Here is a 16895-nt window from a genome sequence, read left to right as displayed (position 1 = left end):
CTAGTAGCATACCTGACCCGAACGAATTCATGGCCAACATTGGAATTGGTGTCTAGCAATTGGATTATCAGCTTCACATTCAACAGATGTAGATTATTCTGAAGTTTTCTGCTTGTCTCGCAGAGACATGAACAACTAATTACTATTTTACATGTTTTTCACCACACAATCCACAAACTCTACATATGGATTAGCAACACTCCTCATGTCAAATGGAAGCCAAGTTTTATTGCCCTGAATATCGATGCCTTTTTCCTTACCCTAAAGCGTTTTCAGTCCTCCACAAGCTTCAACTGAGCAAGGTGACCTGAGCAATTCTCACTGCCCCAATGGTGGCGGCAGCCATGGGTCTCATTATCGCTCAAAATGCGAATAGCCCCACCTCTATTACTCCAAGAGAAAATTCTTGCCCCACACCCTACCGACGAGCCTCCAGCTCACACTAGCCGCCTGCATGGGTGCTCTCTGCTAGCAATGACAAGTGGCAGACACATCGCAGCACATTGCAAAGCTCCTTTCATCATCATGGCGAGACAATATCAATAAACAAAACAAATGAGGGTGCTTGAAGACAGTAGCAATGTCTGTATTGTGAACAATCTTGTGATCCTTTTTAACCCGTCTACAGAACACGTTGTCAACATCTAAGCCTATAGCATATCTTTTCAACAAAGCCCACTCCACGATTAACTCATAGACCTGCTCGGTCTTCCATACTACCTGAAACCGAGAGCTATGACATAGGCAAACAGCCCCTATAGTCAGACTTATGAAGGGCGTATCTAACTCCGACCCTCGCGAGCCTAAATACAACAACACTTGGGATGTTTCAATTGTTTTGAATCACTTTTTATCGTTTCAAGATACCTATGAACTATAGATTCCTTCAGTGCCTTGAGCCAAAAACAATTTTCCTAGCTCGTTTCGGCAAAACGTACACAAATGCTGAGACATCTAGTTCTTATGACATTACCGGAATATGATGCCACGTTTGCACATTAGAGATATGGAAGGTATATCTCTAACCAGGTAATGAAAGTGCCGTGCCTTCTTTTACCTCCAACCCTAAACTCTGTGTTCCGATCAACTCTTCATGAGTATATTGAATGCACAGAACATCTCCAACGAGCAAGTTCAGAAAGCAAACTCATAATCTCTCCGAAACATCCCAACAAATCGGTGACGACAAGCATCTTGGAGCGGAGGCTGAAAGCCAGTCCCTCGCAGCTGCTTGTATAAACACTTAAAATATAACTAATATACTGTCAATAGCTGTACGTATACATCCCTGTACACTGTACTGACTGCTGCATACAATTAGGTATGAATGTATTGTTGCTATGGGAGCATGTACCGAGTTTGTTCTGTCTTCGAGATCAGTATGAAAGGGTACCACAGGATGTACCTCGTGTTCATATACATAAGGATTTGAAAGCACAGTCATCCCGCGTTCATCCCAGACTCTGGTCAGGTATATGATATCCACGAATGCTAATATGAAAGTGGTATCACATTCTCAGCTCATAGCTACAGAAGCGCCGCAATTTCTAAACTTTCGCGCATGAAGTATAAAGGTCATAATGAAATCTTGTCCACAACTGACTGGACGAACGCTGGTACATTTTGAACCTTCTACCTTCTAACAATTGATTCCACATTAGTTCAACAATTCTCAGTTCTGCTGAGTTAGAAAGATACATGTAAATTGTGATAGTATGTGTATACCTGTATGCTAGTATCTCAGTTAAGAACAATGTCATAATACGAGTCAGATAAGTCACAAGACCATAAATCATGTTATGTTGTGCATTGGAAAATGGCGACACATTATTCGGCCACTCGTTTAGGAGATTCGGTCCACCAAACTGATGAATTTAAACTCCTATATCAACCCAAAATGCAATGGACTTGCCTCTAATTATTGCTGCAATATTACTATGCCGAGTATGAACTGGTTAATGTCTAATTCTTCCTTCAAATGTACATGAATATTAAGGAACATGATTAGGATTATGCCTTGATTGGAAAATCGGTACAAGAGGTCCATCGTATTTGATTAATTTGTCTGTGCGCTATCATGCTTAATCCTGCTCCAGTTAAAGCACGCAAGGTATCAACATATCATACTCAAAACCTATGCCTTGCACCTTATACTAGTAGGTTCTCAAGCAAACTTTGCTCAAGTTCTTCTCTTGTTTGCGACAATGTGTGTCACCATCGATAGACATTCTCTATGCATGAGGAGTCATGACCAAAGTTTCAACCTTGTTGTGAAAACTGTCCATCATCCTTCTTGTCCTCTTACCCTCACTCATGCCACTAGACTGACTTCTGTACGGAACTTTGAACATGCTAACCTCTGAAGACTTATACGAGTATTACGTAATAGAATTCCTAAATTATACAAGTAATAAGAAGTATAATTAGAATTCTATTAGTAATAATGAAGTATAAGTCGAAGAGGTTCCCACCCAGCATCTCATTTGATCGATACTCTTCAGTTCTGAACCCTCCCTTTACAACACTGTACAGAAGTCAAAACTGGTGGGCCTTTATACTGTATGCTGATCAATGTTCTGCTTAATTGCTTGACTTGAGATGTCCATACGTATAAGAATGCTCCTTGCCTTTGGAACAGCAATGATTGTGCTTTATTTATTGCTTGTCTGTATGATGAGAAGGACCAGTGAGCTAATTGTCTGTATTGCACCCAATACTGCATGGTGTTGCTGGTCTGCCTATTTAAAGCCGTATTCTCTTTGAAAAGATGCTTACTGCTCACTGACACGGGTATTTATAGCCAACTGGGACTGCCTGGAATTTTTACCTACTTTGAATTTCATTATGTGACTTCACTGCCTTAAACACCTGGGAAATGCTAACCTCTTCGACTTATACTTCATTATTACTAATAGAATTCTAATTATACTTCTTATTACTTGTATAATTTAGGAATTATTCAAACAGTTGTCATATTTCTATTGAAGAATTCCACAGGTGCACTTGTGCCTTTGATGATCGATGTTCCAAGCCGCCGTCTTGCTGAGCAGTCTGAAGATTCATTTTGAACGTTATCATAATGTTGACCATATTTTGCTTATTCATTTATTAAATGAAATGAAATTTCACTTAATAATAAAGCATGTAAAACAAAAGTCAATTCCGTCCAGAAATTTGCACAAAAGTGTAAATCAGAGCTGTATCATGTGAAACTGTTTAAAACTGTACCATCCTGGAAAGCTGATTTTATCACTTTTCGGCTTAATTTCCCCAATTAAAAGTAATATGGAATAATCTTCAAGTATAATTCTTTATTGATAGATATATCAGATTAGTCGAGTCGAGTAATTTTCATCTTCATTTCAGCATTTTTGCCTCAATTTCTGTTCGCGCATCCTCGTGTCTGTACCACCTACCTTTTATAAGAAGGGATAGCGAAAAGTAATTACCATCACAAAGACATATCTTCCTTTGAAAGTGGCTGGTGATTATGCAATGAGACACGAGTCAATTGTCTTCGTATCGGCGCGACAGATCCTGTTTGGCACATGCTTCAAATTGTTGAGCGGCGGCTTTGAACATAGATCAAAGGGAATAACTCTGTTGTTACTCCATCTCTTCAACCTCCTTGGTTGTATAGTGGTAGTGGTTTGTTTGTGTGTATACGTGTGCCTTTATGCGTATGTGTATATCAAAGGGTATGTGATGGTGCGTGTTTGTGGCCGCAGTTTTGTGCCTGCATGAGTATCTGAGGGGTTTGGTGTTCGTGGGCTACGTAGGCCCTACGTATGTGTGTTGTGTGTGAGCGCGTTCGTGTGTCTACGTAATGCCCCAATCACACAGTGCCTTACGATGGGTTACGTCCGCCGCGGATATAAGACCCCGTTTACAGTGCGGGGCCGGGCTCGGCCGCGGCCGAGCCGCGGCCGAGCCCGACCTCAATTGCGCGGCCGAGCCTCGCAATTTTGTCCGTTTACACTGCTGGGCTCGGCCGCGCTTTTGATTCAAACCTTTCAATATTTTGTCGTAGTGGCGCTCTGCTTGTAAACAAACGCAATTTGGTATTGCCTGGTTTTCAGACCCTTTGCCAAATGAATTCCGTGGCGACGAAGTCGCCGTTCGGGCAAAGGCCTTTGCCGAAGGAAAAAATCCTTTGCAGGACAAAACCACCTTAAACTATACTAGTTTTTGACGTTGAGGGGGTTAATATCCTGAATAGCGAAAGATACAGGCAGAGGGTTTGGAAGCCAGACTAAAATTGGCCGCGCAATTGGCCGCGCATTTGGCCCAGTTTGCGTTTACACCAAGAAGAGGCCGGGCTCGGCCGCGGCTCGGCCGCGGCCGAGACCACCTTCAGAGCGAGGCCAAATGCGAGGCCAATTTTGGCCTCGCATTTGGCCTTTTGCGCGTTTACACTGAAGCGGGGCTGGGCTCGGCCGCGGCTCGGCCGCGGCCGAGCCTCGCACTGTAAACGGGGTCTTAGTGGACGCAGGCATCCGCAGGGTCGTACTAGTATGTAGGCGTAACTGTCCGTAACTAATCCGTAAAGAAACGCAAAATGACGGCGCCAAGCCTGCGAAATTTTTGAAATGTTCAAAATTTCGCAGAGGGACTCCACGGATGCAGACTTACGCAAGTAACCGTAATTAAACGTAACTATCCGTGACTGAACGTAACGATCCGTAGTTTGGACGCAGACTATCCGCAAATAAGTTTACCTCCCGTCCATTTGCGTTTATTCCCGTCCACTGTAAGTATCCGAAATTATCTGCAAGTTAAGGTATCACAACACGTACGATCCCTTACGGACATTTACGGGCAGTTACGGGTGCTGCGGACAAGTGCGTCCTTTGGCGTTTTCCATTTTCATCTCCCATAGGAATAGAGACTAATGGTAAACTACACCACCCGTGCTGCTAAGCTGCAGCGCATTGTATCTGAAGGAATACTGCAACACAGTCAGAGTGATGGAGTGGCAGAACCGACGCGTGGTCGAGTTCTGAAATTTCTCCCACAAAACGGTAATTTTACGTGGCATCCATATACAGATGACATCGTTGACCCATGGTGCTGAACTTATTTTTCTTGCACTCTCTGAATGTATGTTATTCGAATCACATTTTGGGTAGGGAATGGGGTTACATCATTTCATTTACTTTTCTGGCCGGGGACGATGTGGGGCAGCGATAAACTACATGTATATAAAATGAGAAAGACTGTATTTCTACAAAGTCTTAACCACTTTACACTCCATGGAATGTGTATTACATTTTTTTTTTTTTGGAAATGGAGAGGTGTTCTATTCGGGTGCTGTTCGTTATTTCGAAGGTTAGTTATTCCGAAGGTTCGTTAATCCGAAACTGCTGCAGGCGCTACTGTGGCAATGAAAATGCCTTCAGCGTGTATGAGCACGTGCTTAAACTTTAAAGAGGTCACACCAGCGTTGATCTAAAAATAGTATGGGTGTGTCAATTTCAGCGGTGACGCGGGCTAGACGAGAGAGAGACCGAGAGAAAATACATACGAGGGAGGTATCCTCCCTAAATGTTATCTGTCTTTGTTCATTTTTTCACTGCAGACTCACCCTGCAGTCATATTCTTCCATCAGTCTTAACTACAACGTCCATATATACCACTATTCTTTGTCCCAGAATAAGTTTGGCATGCTTTATGCATGAGCGAATAATTTTCACACGCCGTAAATAATTTGTCAATCGTCGGCTGATTTTAGCACAAATCCAATCCCCAACCCACCAACCCCTGATTAACCAAAACTTAAATCATCCCACACCCACATTCACCAACCCACATACATACACACACACGAAGGTTCGTTATTCCGAAGGTTCGTTTTTTTCGAAGGTTCATTTATCCGAAACACACAATTCCCTATACCTAGAGGTTCGTTAATCCGAAAATGAAAAGGGTTCGTTAATCCGAACGTTTGTGGCGTTATTCCGAAGGTTCAGTGATCCAAAAATGAAATTCGGAATAAAGAACCTTCGGACTAAAGAGCCTTCAGAACAACGAACTTTAGCAATAACGAAATGTAACCCCCTCCCCATATACACACACACACACTCGAACCGATACCACCTTCCTTCCTGATGAAACGACTTCCCAATGTTGATACATAAGACATAATGGACCGTATGCAGAAAAGCAGCATCCGCCCGCACGCAAGCACTACTTCGAATTCATAAATCCGCCAAACAAACTCATCAAAGTCAAAGCTGCTGATAAAATCAATATCAACGTTTATGCCAGCAACAGCTTACTAGGTACCGCGCAGCAAAAAGCTGACATAATAAACACATTCTTCCATCATACACACACACACACACACACACGCGCACAAACGGACACTAAATTATCATGTGCGCGCGCACATACACACTTCCTTGAAACCTCACCATGACTTTTTACATGGTATGTTTGCATGGATGTAGCCATGTAAGTTATGTGTTAGTATTTCAATGACTATGTCCAGAACGACATTACCCAGCAAAATGTGCTTCGATGGCGGGCGACAATCCTTGCCGCCAGACGACAATCCGTGACGGGGGCGACAATCCGTGACGCCAACTCCGTCAAGGATTGTCGCCCCGAGCCGGGGGCGACAATCCGTGTAGGGGCGACAATCCGTGTCGCAACAAACATCTTTCTCACATCGGCATGTAATACACAGACTACGATGAGCGATTATACCGTCGTGGCAAACTTACTGATTTCGGTATGGTGGAAGGGAAACTGGAATATTCACAAATTATGTTCACGAGTCCATGGGAAATGAAAAGGCTCGAACACAACACATGACCAGCGGCGTCGATTCGTTTTCACAATGGGAGGGGGGGGGGGAGCAAAACTTGGAGTTGGAATATCTGCGAGGGAGCGGAGCGACCGAGCGGGGGAGGGTATCCCCACTATGTAGGCCTATAGTGATACATGGTGGGAGGGGGTAGCCCCCTCCCACACGACAGAGCTTTTGCATTAACTAGAATTGCAATAGAACGATTTGATGTATACTTGTGTGGAATATTCGGAAAATTGTCAATCCCCAAGGTGTGCAGGATCTAAATCTATGAATAGGAACCAAGCAGGGGAAAGATTAATTAAAAGAGGATGAGGGAACTTTTGAATATGATTATTATTTGAATCGAAGTGACAGATTATGATGCACACTTTTTTTGAAATATTCTGAAATGTGTTAATCCCTCAAGTGTACTAAGTGGGTGGAAGGGGCCTTATTAACGGTTACAGCTCGTTATTCCGAAGGTTCGTTATTCCGAAGGCTCTTTATTCCTAAGATTCGTTATTCCGAAGATTCATTGTTCCGAATTTCATTTTCGGATTAACCAATCTTCGGAGTAACGAACCTTCGGAATAACGCTACAAATTTTCGGATTAACGAACCCTTTTTCATTTTCGGATTAACTAACCTCTAGGTATAGGGAATTTGCGTGTTTCGGATTAACGACCCTTCGGAATAACAAACCTTCGGAATAGCGAACCTTCGGAATTACGAACAGCACCCTTATTAACGGGGGAGGGTGTGGGAGGGGGTATCCCCCTCCCATGCGAGGGAGATTTTGCATTATCGGGATTTAAATTCAGCAATCTGTTGCACAATGGTTGAAAGATTTGGACAGTTTCTATCAAAAAAGCAAGAAAATTTTCCTCATTTCGGGAATTATTAGGGGGACAAAATGACATGTTTGCGCCCCCCCGTTCTCTGGGATTGCCCCTGCATACGAGGGAGCTTTTGCATTGTTAGAATTCAAATGAAACTATCTTGCAAACACATTTTTGATGGAATTTTGGGAGCTGTCAACCCCCAAAGACTTTTTAGTGTACTAAATCTATGAAGGGAAACCAGCTGAGAAGGGGTTAATTGAAATGAGATATCCCCTCCCACCCTAAGGAACTTTTGCTTTTTTTTTGAAGTGAGTGACAGATTTGGTGCACACTTTTGATGAAACACAGGAAAATCTGGCAATCTAAAATGTGTTAAATCTATGGGAAAAGGACCGAACGGGGAGGGTGTGAACGCGAGAGAGATTTTGCATTTTCAGAATTGAAATTCAGCAATCTGGTGCACACTTTGGTGAAATATTTGGACAGTTTTCTATCAATAAAAGAGCAAGAAAATCTCATCTCGGGAATAATTTGGGGGCAAAATGATATGACTGCTCCCCCCCCCCCTCGATTGACGTCCCTGCACATGACTTTTATACTCATGTAGATAAATTTGATTGAAAAATCGTCTCAAAGGCATCCATATTACAGTGGTTGTATCTCATCATGGCATCTAAAAATTGTTTCGTCTGTCTCAAAGCATTGATTCAAGAAAGAAATAATGTATTGTCCAAAATAATTTCTAAATGGCTCCTCGAGACTATCATAGAATTTAAGAGAACATCATTTTATCATTAGCAATTCAATTGTGAGTTTGTGAGAATTAAATTGAGAGTTTTGGGGAGGAATTGTCGGCGGAATGATTTCCTTTTTTTTTTTTTAAAGAATTCGTCGGCGGAGGAAATGTCGGTGGAGCAAATGTCGGCGGAGCAGGGTAATGTCGCAGAGCATTTGTCGGGGAGTATTTGTCGCAATTTTCGGAGTAATCGTCGGCGGAGCATTTATGTTGTGTCACTTGTCCATTGAATCAATTGCACTACGCGTTTATAAACGTGGCCGGATCAATGATCGAACTCATTTTTTAACACGGTCAGATGGCAATAAACCAAGGAGCCTGGTATCTACTTGAACAATCACCAGTCGTGGTCATACGTGCGTAATGCAATATGACAGACATTTAGTTTGAAACTGAAAGTTGAAAGCCAACTGAGAAAGATCCTACAGCACAAGTGTTCCTGCATGACCTATGTTGAGTGTGTTTATAATCTGTGTGTATAGCGTGTGTTGTGTGTGTGTGTACGTGTCTATCTATCTACACGTATCTATATTTGTTGGAGTGTCTTAAGGTAGTATAAGCATTCAGGCAACCCCTGTCTAATGTAAACTTGCCGCGATAGATCAGCTTCATTTACCCTCCTTACAAGACAGAAACGGAGACTCCTCCCCCCTCCCCCGCTCATTACTACCGCTTCATTTTATCATTACCATTTCTTTCCCCGGACTAACAAACCTTTTTAATTTTCAGTTTAACAGAGTTTAATTAATTTTAGGCAAAACAAAACTATTTCATTCTTCTTATTTTTCATTATTGGACAAACGAACCATATTTAATTTTTCGGACTTGTAATTATCTTCGGAATACTGATCACTGTTTATCAACGGAACTTTGGAAAATGCCACAAATGTTCAAAAATTATGCAGACCTCTATTACACATTCCAACTAACAGTTGCTAGTTAATACTACCATCCAGATTTTTATTGTTCCTTTCCAAAGCAAAGCCTCACAGCAAGTAGTTGTTCAAATGGGGTCTTATGCTGAAGATCTTTCCATGTTCCACTCTATTCCCTGCTTCCACTTTCCACGACTTCCATTCCATTCCAGGTAGACTTCACAAGTCTACCTACCTCTCTTGCTCTCTTGTCATCATTTTGCTCAAGTTCAAGTTGTTCAAGTTGATTTTATTTCACTTCCAACAATCACTCTATTGTGTTCCTCTTTTCATCAGGGATGGCAGGTTCACACAAATCTTCACATTTAAACTTGCAAATAAGATTTTATTCACATTCATTGCTTTCATGTTCTGTTAATTAGTTCATACCTCCAGCTGTACATCAATGATACACTGTCTTAAGCAATTTCACATAATACTTACAGACCTCAACAAAAAGGGGCAACCATATGGAAAGCTCTGATAAATGATAAGATAACCACAGGATACTGTAAAACCAAATACATGCACGGCATGAAACTTACAGAATTGCCACTGGCAGTCATTGCATTGTTTTAACGAACAACTTCGCATGCATTTTTCTTTTGTGAATATTGGTTCCTCAAGAAAATTATAAAAGTTTTACACATGCCAAGATATCTGGTCTTACAGTAAACGAAAGCATATCATGTGAAAATTGCTTCCAGATAAACACTCCTTTCCACTATGTATTTGAAAGTGACTCCATTCACTGAATCAAGTAAGGCAACTATAAAGGATAGAACAGTCACAGGCAAAATTTAGATTCACACATATATCACTCATTGAGTCCCTCATAATAAACATAACTTTAATACTTCATACACCTGTTCAATGACTTCCAATGCAACAGAGTACTGATCAAATGATATCACAAGACATGCGTAACAACATATTTCAGCTTTGTTCTCTCTCCTTTTATGGTGAACGCTGAATTCATTTTATTCTTTCATGACTAATTCAGAAGTAAACAAAATGACAGAAAACGCTGAACATGCTCATCCAGAACATAACGTTTTATGTATGTATATATACACACTATCAACACATTTCACTGTCAAATAGCTCATAACTAGTTTTCTTTTGGCTGGTTTCCCAAACTACAGGGGCTCATTCTATAGATGCAGAATGGCTAAAACTTTGAGGCATCTTTCTACTTTTGCCATGAGTGAGTCTTTACCAACCCCACATTTGATAACAACAATGCTCACTGTTTTTATAGATGTTATTACTAAAGGACAAGAATGTTTTGACCCAGAGCACAGCATGGCACTAATATCACCAATTGTGTCATTAAAGATAATATAAAGTTTTGGTATTACCTCAAAAGTTTCCCTGAATTTCCTTGTCTTAGTTTGTGCTTCAGGTTAAAGTACCTTTCATATAACTAACACTGTGAGACCCCAAAGTGCTCTCATGTCTTAGTAATCATGCAATAATGGTTTCGTACCAGAGCCGCGCCGTATGGCGGTGAGGTAGTACATGTATTGTACGAAACCATTATCGCATGACAACTGCGACCAGCAGCGTGCAGCCCCATACGCATACTGAGTAGCTAACTTCGACCAGCAGCCCCATACGCATACAGTTCGACCTCGATTATCCGGCCATGTCGGGACCAGCGCTCATCCAGATAAGCGAATTGGCCGGATATGGGAGACACACTGGAATGTTAATGTACATAACTGCCGTCCAAGCTGCCGTCCCAGTGCACTGGCAGCTAGGCAGGTAGCATACCCTGCAATGGTGGTTTAATTTGTGCTAACCTGCGCAAAATTGTAGTCCCTTCTTCACAAATATAAAGTATATCTTTATGTGAAAATCATACATGTTTTACCTCATTAGATATTGAGAAAGCTATCATGCACATCTTATGAAATTAGTGAAATAGATCCATGAAAATCACTGTTTTTTCTCAATTTTTGGATGAAAAAAAAAAAAATCCTTCACTGCTTGAACGCGTCCGGATAATAGAGATTTCCGGATAAAAGGAGGCCGGATAATCGAGGTCGAACTGTAGCTAAATGGGGCTTCACATTGTAGCTTACAGGATCATGACAGATTTAGTATCGCGGGTAAATATCAACTTAAAATCCAAAAATTTCTTCAATTTGAAGACTTACCAGTTAAGTTGAAGTATTGAAAACAGGCTTCGGGCAACGTTTGGTTTTGCCAATAGTCCCTTTTTGTTCGAATTGATGACTGAATGTGACTCGGTCGAGAGGAACCTTGGAGAGCTACACTGAAATGACGGCCAGCGCATGCGCACACAAACATCTTATCCGTTCATGGATTTGAAATTTGTTTGCATGTGATGTGTGTGTATGCGCTGGTCGTAGTAATCAGTGTATGTAGCTCTCCCAAGGTCCTCTCGACAGTCACATTCAGTCATCAATTTGAACAGAAAGGATCTATTGGCAGAACCAAACGTTGCCCGAAGCCTGTTTTCAAGACTTCAACTTTATTGGTAAGTCTTCAAATTGAAGAATTTTTTGGATTTTAACTTGATATTTACCCGCGATACTAAATCTGTCATGATCCTGAATGCTACAATGCGAAGCCCCATTATGCTATGCGTATGGGGCTGCTGGTCGCTATGCGTATGGGGCTGCTGGTCGCAGTTAATTGCATGATTACTAAGACATGAGAGCACTTTGGGGCGAGTAAGTCTCACAGTGTTAGTTATATGAAAGGTACTTTAACCTGAAACATGGAAATTCGGGGAAACTTTTGAAGTACCAAAACTTTTTATTATCTTTAACAGTGTTGATGAATACTACTTTTTTTTTGTCCAATTTGTCTCTGATTGTCTGGGAATTTTGTATGTGATATCAGACATTTGTTAACATGGTCAAAATACAGTGTGCTGCCTCTTGAGAGAACAGAACCCCTGGCATTCCCTTCTACTTGCAGAAATGTTCTCAGAATACTTCCCTACAGGTCATTGACCTTATTTGGACTACAGATACATCAAAACTTTGAACAGACTGGTAATGATCCACATGCTTTCAGCTATCATTATATGGCAAAAATGTATTGCAAAACTAGAAAAGCACTCTGAGAGCGCAGACCTCCGCCAATCTTGCTCTTCCATAGATATCAGCGATTCCCAACCTCTGAAAAATCGCCCGATTTTCCAATATAGAAGCCTTTGTTACGTCATAAACCCTCAGCTGCACAACGCGCCTCGCCCTAGCTGAAACTAGAGCACACACTTTACTGCGCGCATGCAAACCTCAAATACGCGCAGTCTGAACTCGCAAGTTCTTTGACCCTACCTGCCAAAATATAAAAAATCCTTCATAAATTCCCCCAAAATTCTCGGATCACTACCAAAAGTTAATCGTTTGGTACTTTTGTCATTCTCAACCTTTCCTGCAAGTTTCATTCCAATCCATTCACTACTTTTTGAGTTATTATGCACACGGACAAAATAATGAACAAACCAACGGTAACGAAAACATAACCTCCTCCCTTGGTGGAGGTAATAATGCAAGTAAACTCTCATTATAATAAACTCTTTGGGCAGTGAAATTCATGTTATACTGTATCCACATTTTGTTACAGTAAAAGTGTAAATTTTCACGCAAATAATTTGTTGCGCTCAGCCAGTAAATAAATTTTTTTAGGATTTTAATTTCACAGAGTCAAAATCCCTATTATATATAACAAGCAAAAAAATTTTGTGCTTTTATTTTCATGCTAGTTTTGTGTTGCGTAAAATGGGCGAACATTTCTACTTAACAGCAAATCAAGTTGACAGAATCTGATATAAACAGAAAGAACCAAATCGAGAAACCAGTGGAAACTACTTTGCCACAGTGACAATCTATGAGCATTTTTCATAATGAGAGAATACTGCATTTTGACATTTTGTTTTTGTTCTTTTTTTGACAATTAGAAAGCCAACCTTGCCTGCATGGCACAAATCTACATAATCTGGAGCAATATTTTGGTGACAAATTGAGTACCGGTAAGCAGCATTCACCGAGATGAAGCTGATATATGGAGCACATCTCACTTTGTATGAATGAATATCAAAAAGTGATACATTTAAAACACTGGTATTTCACATCATACATCAATGAGAATGACAAATACATTCCCAAGGATATCTCTTGTGCAAACTTAAACTGAGGACAGTGTGCACTCAATTCACACACTGAAGTGTTCTTAATGCAAACACCTAATTCTGGGCTGGATATTTCACATCACCGTTATGAGTCATGTTACAATTTTACTATGTCTTGATAATCTGAAACATCATTGGATGCAGTGTTTTCTTGCAGATTTGTCTTGAAAACATATGGATTGGATACTTAGATCAATTGGACATTCCAAATTGAATGCCATGAATATCATGTATCTTGGCAATCTCATCTACATGTACTCCCATGTTACTATCTGAAATGGCAAGGTACAATGAAATGATGTATACACGGCAACATTTGTACTTGTAGAATTCATCACAGATATATTATCACTTAAATGTTTACAGCATGCGATGAATGATAATTCTTGAAGTGTAAGAGAGAAAACTGAAAGATAATTTGAACATGAAGCCTTACTACACAAGCTGCTGGTGGCACTGAACTCTCTGGTTTATGGGCTAACCCAAGTTTTTTTTTTTTTTTTTTTACTACGTCTGACGATGTTAGCTGACAAATTTGATAGCAATCCCGTTAATCAACTCCTTTACTTGGGTACAAATACTTCACATCTTGAATTTGAAAGTCCGTTTTAGACAATTTGCAGGATTTGTTTTATAAGCAAATTTCATACTTGAATGCATTTAGCACAATCTAGCTTACATCTGAATTAAGGCATTGGCTTGAAAACATACATACCAATCTATAAAGAGAAGGAACACAGTTAACAATCTGAAGATCACAGTTTGAGGATGAGACAAATAGACAGCAAAGAAAAACCCTCTTATGACAGGATGTACAATCTTCAAAGATTGTATTGCTGATTTCTTCAACAAGATTTATTTAATAGTCTGTCTGCTGTGGTTAGGCATAAATTTGTGTGTGTTTACTTTTAGTCTTTTCACATTGGCAGTGTCAAACTTTGATATTTTGCCAAGATTCTTTTTGTGTAGCAAAGATATGGTCTGATGTATATCAACATTCTAGTGACATTTGTCAGGAAGTTTCAGTGGTTGATAGGTAAGTGGTTTGGGTCTTGTAATTTTGCTGCTGCATGTTGCTGCTGGGTGATTTAAGGTGGACTTCTCTTAGTGTCAGTCTTTGTCTTCATCCACCCAGCCCACAATCTTGCCCTCCCAGCCAGGCAGAATATCATCATCATTGACAACCTGTGATGGTGAAAAAGCAGAACAAAGCAAACAGAGAATGGAATCATAATCATGGAATTCAGTGAGATGACCTATTACAAGAACACAGATATATTTTGCTCAGGCAAATAATGAATTTTCTGCTGATTTTGTGGGCAGAAAAAGTACTCCCTGCTGATGCATCAATCAATTCATAAAATAAGGGAGTGATAAATGATGAAAATTAAAGGAACAAATGCAAGTCCCATTACCACTTTATTGGAACAAAGCTTTGATAGTGCATTTAGGTGTCTTTATGATATTATGGGTAATCCCCCTTCAAAATTTGAGCAAATCATTCATAGGGGTCAAATTGGGGTCAATTGTGGTTGTATCTGAATGCAGAGATTGCTATGAAACACAATGCACATGATACAACATTACATTAAGACTGAAGAGGGAAAAGAAGTAGAAATGACATACAAGAGACATGCATCTGGCATCTTATGAATCATGAATTAAAATCATGATCTGAGAAGTACAAGCACAGTACTAGCAACCGAGTAAAGGAAACACACAATGATTTTACAATATAAAACTGTTCCATATAAATTATCAAATAACTCAAATTAGTATAAACCACATACAATGTGTGGTCCTGCTACATACCTATTCATATTTCCATCTGCTGAATTCTCCAGTTATGTAATGAGGTATTTTACAACCCTGAAAATTAGATTTCTTTAAAAAGCTGGTATATCGTTGAGGCAGGTAGTTCAGACCTTTCCTCAGAATAACAAAACTGGAAACTTCTATATGATGGAGGGGGAAACAATACCCTAGATTTCCAGTGAATTTATTCATATTGAAAAAAAAAAAAAATCCAACCATAATTCTCAGTACAAAAGGGGAGTGTATTCTTGGGTGACATGGATTTAATATTTCATTTCTTAAAAAAAACAACAACAACTTGTGAGTTGTATTACTGAAAGATTTATAAAAGATGCTGTGGGACACTATACACAACAGTTAGTAATGTTTGCAAAAGGGATATAAGAGCTTTAAGCCAGCACGTTATGACAGCATACCTCCTCCTTGACTGTGCCAAACTCTGGGTCTAGTGCCTTGAAGTGGAATCTGTATGCTCCCTCTCGGTCAAAGATTTGTTTAAAGTCTCTCAGAGTCACTTCACCAAGTCTGCAAACAAAAAGGTAAAATGATAAAACTTTTGTGAGATGTCAAAACTTTCAAGAGAACATGACTCAGGATAACTTAAACTCAGTGAGGTTGAAGGCCTCTTTCCATTGTCTGATATTCACTGTTTTGGACAACATTAGTCATAACAAGCTTCATTGTTTGCTTGTTGGGACTGCATCATTTCAATGTGAGATTTGGGCAATAACAACTCTACATTTTGGCATCTACGCATCAACAGCATGCAGCACATGGTGGTGTACTTTCATTTCCTGAAAAAAAAAAACACGCTTTTAAGCACTATATTATGTTCTTCAATATATCACAGAGATCTTGATTTTAATTGAGAAAGGTTTAACTGTTTTATTCTGACCTCACTATGAGCACTTGTGCAAATACCATAATATGCCAATGCACAAATGTCATGTTGAGAAGTACTTATCTAGTATGTACTAATCATATTCAGCAAGTTTGTACTCTTTCATTTATTCACTCACTTACTATCTATGAATATGGTACTACTGAATATCTTTACAAGGACATGTTTCTCATGAGGCAAATACATGTGTAATCCAAATGATCTCATAACTTTGTGATAGGGATTCCATACAGCCATTTTCTTTGCCTTATCCACAAATTTTGGCTGAGAAAAGGTTTAACTACATAAGAAAGGACCCCAACTGCATTTGCTATCTTTATTTAGCGAGCACTTGCTTTCAAATCCAAGCTGGTAAAAATTACACTAAAAAATCCTTACACAGACATCTTTTCCACATATAGAAAAGAAAATTGTTGATTTCTCTGCATGCTACTACTAACATGAATACATATACTTTTTTTGTGTTAATAATAATGTATGCATTGGCAGTGATGACTAAATTTTAGCTGCAAAATAACTATTACACATTGGATGAGACATACATTTCATTTTTCAACATTCTCATACATTGATAACATTTAGACTTGACAAAAAAATACCAGTACAGTTGAACCTCTCTATCCGGCCTCCCATTATCCGGATCTCTCTATTATACGGACGCAA

General features: G+C 39.9%; 1 protein-coding gene across 4 annotated transcripts in view; it reads right to left on the bottom strand.

Annotated features, from left to right (window-relative positions):
- Window positions 1-11990: 11990 nt before the first annotated feature.
- LOC140229440 (dixin-like) overlaps window positions 11991-16895 on the bottom strand; it is a 236782-nt gene continuing 231877 nt past the window's right edge. For all 4 annotated transcript variants that reach the window (XM_072309692.1, XM_072309691.1, XM_072309693.1 and 1 more), the window contains 2 exons: window positions 15748-15856; window positions 11991-14701 (listed from right to left, as the gene is read on the bottom strand). In XM_072309692.1, coding sequence (XP_072165793.1) covers window positions 14627-14701; window positions 15748-15856 — 184 coding nt within the window. In that variant the 3' untranslated portion in view covers window positions 11991-14626. The remainder of the gene's footprint in view (window positions 14702-15747; window positions 15857-16895) is intronic.

This window comes from Diadema setosum, chromosome 6 (genome assembly GCF_964275005.1).
Source record: "Diadema setosum chromosome 6, eeDiaSeto1, whole genome shotgun sequence".
In the NCBI taxonomy this organism is placed as follows: domain Eukaryota; kingdom Metazoa; phylum Echinodermata; class Echinoidea; order Diadematoida; family Diadematidae; genus Diadema; species Diadema setosum.
Note: the sequence above shows the minus strand (reverse complement) of the source record. Positions and strands in the feature narration are given on the sequence as shown.